The 5,157-nt window shown below is 40.2% G+C and overlaps 1 protein-coding gene across 4 annotated transcripts in view; it reads left to right on the forward strand.

The window, feature by feature from the left end:
* Positions 1 to 5,157, forward strand: part of rgs3a (regulator of G protein signaling 3a) — a 275,278-nt gene that overhangs the window by 113,198 nt on the left and 156,923 nt on the right. The window contains exon 1 of one of the 4 annotated variants that reach the window (XM_048613562.1): positions 1,990 to 2,172. The exons of the other annotated variants lie outside the window; for them this stretch is intronic. Coding sequence (XP_048469519.1) covers positions 2,152 to 2,172 — 21 coding nt within the window. The 5' untranslated portion in view covers positions 1,990 to 2,151. Of the gene's footprint in view, positions 1 to 1,989; positions 2,173 to 5,157 lie in introns of those variants that run through there. 4 annotated transcript variants of the gene reach the window in all.

A 5,157-nucleotide genomic window follows, 5' to 3' on the forward strand; every position in this document is an offset into this window, starting at 1 on the left:
CAAGATGTCCTCTGCTAGTGCTCTATCTGTAAGGGCACATGAGTTGTGCCAAAAGTGACTGGAAACATTTTGGCTGCCATTATTTAATCTGATTTATTCTATAATTATGGCAATAGTGAAGGTAAAATTGCCATAGCTCTATAAGGCTGTAGGGCTGCCCTCATTCGAGAGAGACAACTGCTGGTGGTTTAACCTAAGGGTCACCATGCCTTAGGCAAGGGGAGATGTTGAGAAGGAGAGTCCTTCATGGTAATCTCAGCCTGTAATGGAATTGAACTCATGTTGGCATCACAAACCAGCCATTCAGCCAACTGAGCTGATAAACCCCAACGAGGAGTATCTCTGCAGAAGCCCATTTTTCCAGCCTTGATTTGTACTTGAAGACGTCGATGATTGAAGTTCAAACATAATGTACATAATCTTAATTAAATGTCTTTTGGAGCATTGTGCATAGCTTTTGCAGCTCATGATAAGGTTATAAAAACAACAGGATAGTGCAGCTCATTTTTACTGATATTACTTAATGGGATGAGAAGTGAAAGGTATGAGGTGAGCCTTGTGCAGTTTGAACTGTTCTCCCCCCAGGATTGAGAACATTGAAGGGTAATCTAACAGAGGTTTTCAAGATCATGGAAATTCTGTAAAATAGTATTTAATTGTTTCTACTGGTCACTGAGGTTTCTAACAAGAACACAACTTTTAAGATAGTCACAAAAATAATTAAAGGGGAGTTTAGAAAAAAAATCTTTATCCGAAGCATTGTGAGAATGTCAAGTTCTCTGCTACAAACCATTGAAGCGTTTCTTAAACTCTTTAATGAATGTATTCGGTAATTATTTGGGGAAAAAAGAACACAGGGAGAATTCAGTAGGATAAGATTAGACTATACTACCAAAGACATAATGTGCTAAGTGGTCTCTTTCTGCGTTTTTAAACATAAATATACAAACTAAAACAATAATTTTAAAAATGTGTTGCTGTTTTCTTTATGATATATGTACATTGTACTGGAAGAGGGAAATTTTTACATGACATAAATGGTGAAGTCTTTTTGTTTGTACGAACAGTCCCCATTGCATTTTAGTAATGGCTGCTCTATGAAAAAAAAGTGTTTTGCTTGTGATTAATGTGCTAGACAAAGATGGGAAATAATAAAGTAAACATTAGAGTTGAAATAGGAAGTTTGACTCAACAGTGTTTACAGTCTGTCCTTGTGTCAGAACTAAATTCTCTTGTGCAACACATTTTATACTTAAGATTTTTTGTAATATTCACTTGGAGAATTTTTATTTTAAACAAGTTACTGGAGGTGTTAATCATTTTAGTTATTGTTTAACTTGCTATTGCTGGTAACTAGTGATACAAAATACATATGTGCTTCTAGAATTTTTTTTGCTTGATCCTTAATTATGTAAATGAAGCAGCATTGAGCCATTTGGAAATAGAGGATTTTTAAGTGTATTAGAATATTAAATGTTTCGCTGATAATCAAAGAGAAAAAGGGTTTCCTCTAGTTACACTCAAGTATCTTTTTACCCAAAGCTTTATCAAAGTCTGCTAGTCATTAGTGACAATGTACTGAGTACAGCATCAGTTTCCTCTGCTAATTTTTCCTACTTACCAATGTCTGCATTGTCCTATGTTATTGGGAATAATATGATAAATATTTCTCATCAGTATGTAAGCATGTTTCAAGGAGCAGACTGCAAAGATTAGGAAGAGCCAAGGGAATACTCAGTACTTCATAGAAACCAACTGGACATAAAAGTAAGTTTATTTCTCATTGAGTGAAATTTTCAGGAAACCTTCTGGCTTATCGTTCAGAGACATGCATCAGAGCAGAGGCTTGGGAGGTGAAAGGTTGCTTCCTGTGATTCTTCTAAATCTGAGTTCCCATGGGTGGCTATGCCAACTAAAGTACAGCCTACTATGAACCATTTAAGTCAGTGACACAGCTTTGGGAAATGTATTGTATGTCCAACAATTCATTGTATATATGAAGCAATGAATTTGTTTAATGGAGTATACAAGATGTGTTTCAATCTTTGAAAGAGATGAGTCTCTAAAAGAGACGGTGGTGTAGAAAGTAGAACTAAGAGCATTAACGAAGATTGTATGCCCCTTCGTGAGAAGAACTATTGAGATTGAACAATGCAAGCAATTGGGCAACAGGTATAGAATTTATGAACTCAATAATATGTATGCACTTATTTTTTGAGGAAACGTTTATTAATTTTGTTCATTTTGCAGTATCCTGATTTCAAGTAAGAGTTTGAGTACTTATGACTTTTACTATCTTAATTTTTTTGTTAAATTGATTGAAATTACTTACATATATTATGTAAATTTACAAAGTGTAAATCATTTAATGATTTTTCAACTCTGCTTTAAGTATTGTGACTTTTTGAAGTTTGAATTTTTTTCTACAATAGCAGAAAGATCAGGAACTTGATCTGGAAGTTATGGTAAAAGTGATCATGTACTTTGGTTGAATTTTGGTTTTTGGAACATCATAGATATAAAATACTGTTTAGGTCAGTAAAATGTAAACTAAAGTTTCAAGACCCATACGTGGTATATATAAATAAAGTTACTTAGTTTTTATTTGATGTATGTTAATTTGTTAGCTTTTGAAATCCAAACTGGCCATTTAGATATGGTATATAAATATACTGGGATTAGATACATTGCAACAAATGAGCAGCTGCTGACTGAGGAGAAGCAGGAAGCTTTTGGACATGAGATTCAGATCCCAGCAGAGGCAGAACAGCAGCTCCTTTTTTATAATGAGAAGGTTGCTTTCTAAGTGCTACCTTTTGCAGCATTTACTGGTTAGCCAGTTGTATGTGAATGCCAAGCACTGTGCTATGGCCATAACCTTGAGTGCATTCCACTATCCGCAGGCGTTGACCAACTTGACAATTTTTTAACACCATGATATAGCAGTGAGCATATGGAAACTATAGGGAAATTTAAACTGGAACTCTCCATATGATAGGCCTTAAAAGTAGTGCTTCTCGCATTGATGTTTAGGCCATAGAGATTTGGAGTTTTGAGTGGCAGAGGCAATTTGTTCTACTTTCACTGATCTCACAAATTCCATTTAGGCTATTGAGATGCTGATCAGTGATCATGCGAAATTAGGCTTCAGCAGCAGGGGAATTGTAAATGAAACAAAAACAGAAATTGCTGGGAAAGCTGAGCAGGTCTGGCAGCATCTGTGGAGAGGAGTCAGTTAACGTTTTGGATCCACTGACCCGTCCTCAGAACTGATGGTAGCTAGGAAAAAGTTGTTTTTTTTTCTGAAGAAGATAGAGTGGGGGAGGGGGTAAGGTGTAAATGATAGGTGGAGATAGAGCCCAAAGAGAGAGAAGAGCAGTCAGATAGACAAAGGAATGGATAACAGTCAACCTGGGAGAATGAATGACTACTAATGGGGACAATTAGTGGCAAACAATGAGTTGTGTGTAATAGCAGACCATGTGATAGTAAGGCCTGATGTTGGGGTTTGGGGTAAGGACATGGGAGAATGTGCCTTGAGCCCTAAATTGTTGAACTCAATATTAAGTCCAGAAGGCTGTAGAAGCAGAAAATGAGGTGCTGTTCTTCCAGTTTCTGCTGAGCTCTGCTGGAGCACTGCAAAAAGCTTGAGACTGTGATGTTGACCAGGGAACAAGGTGGTGTTGAAGTGGCAAACAACTGGAAGCTCAGGGTATTTTTTTTTTTTTTTTTTTTTTTCCTTTTGTGGACAGAACGTAAGTGTTCTGCAAAGTGGTTGCCCGGTCTACACTTCATTTCCCCAGTGTAGAGGAGACCACATTGTGAGCAGTGAATGCAGTAGACTAGGTTGAGTGAAGTACAGGTCAAGTGCTGCTTACCTGGAAGGTGTGGTTGGGCCCTTGGTTACTGAGGAGGGAGGACGTAAACAGGCAGGTGTTACACCTTTGGCGGTTGGAGAGTTGCCATGGGACTGTGGGGGAATGTTAGGAGTGAAGGAGGAATGGATTAGGGTGTCCCAGAGGGAATATTCCTTGCAGAAGACTGACTGGAGAGGGGAGGGGAATATGTCTGGTGGTGGCATCCCGCTAGAGGTGGCAGAAATGGCAGCTAATGATCCTCTGGATGTGGATGTTGATGGGATAGTAGGTGAGGACAAGGGGCGGGGAGGACCCTATTGCTGTTGTGGGAGGGAAGAGAGGTGGTGAGGGCTGAAGTGTGGGACGGGAGTCAGACCCGGCTGAGGGCCCTGTCAACTAGGGTGTTGGGGAATCTCCAGTTGAGGAGGACAGTGGACATTTCAGAGACTTCTTTGTCGAAGTTGACATTAGCAAAACAGACGTGATGGAGACAGAGGAACTGGGAGAATGGAAAAGAACCTTTTATAGGAAGCAGTGTTTGAGGATGTAAAGTCAAGATAACTGTGGGAGTTGTTGTATTTGAAGTGGATATTGGTGGCCAGCCTGTCCCCAGAAATGAAAACAAAGATGTTGAGTGAGAGAAGGGAGACATCAGATGCACCAGGCGAAGGTAAGAGCGGGGTGGAAATTGGAAGTAAAATCGCTAAATTTCTCCAATTCTGGATGAGAGAGGGAAACAGCACCGATGATATCGATAACAGGAGAAAGAGTTGTAGGTGGGGGCCAGAATAGGACTGGAACAAGGAATGTTCCACATACCTTACAAAGAGACAGGAATAGCTGGTGCCCACGTGAGTACCCAAGGCCACCCCTCTGACCTGAAGAAAGTATGAGGAGTTAAAGAGCTTTTGTTCAGGGTGAGGACGAGCTTGGCTAGGCGAAGGACGGTGGTGGTGGATGGAGACGGTTCAGGCCTCCTTTTCAGGAAGAAGCGAAGAGCCCTGAGACCATTGTGACGCGTGGTGGACATGTAAAGGGATTGCACGTTCATGGTAAAAAGGAGGCGCTGCGCTCTGTGAACTCAAGTCTGAAACTGGCGTAAAGCGTCAGAGGAATCATGAATGTACCTAAGAACAAGCTGGACAAAAAAAGAGTTGAGGTAGGAAGAGATAGTAGGAACTGCAGATGCTGGAGAATCCGAGACAACAAGGTGCAGGGCTGGATGAACACAGCAGGCCAAGCAGCATCATAGGAGCAGAGAGGCTGACGTTTCGGGCCTCGACCCTTCTGATGAAGGGTC

This window comes from Rhincodon typus, chromosome 28 (assembly GCF_021869965.1).
Source record: "Rhincodon typus isolate 14 chromosome 28, sRhiTyp1.1, whole genome shotgun sequence".
NCBI classification, from domain to species: domain Eukaryota; kingdom Metazoa; phylum Chordata; class Chondrichthyes; order Orectolobiformes; family Rhincodontidae; genus Rhincodon; species Rhincodon typus.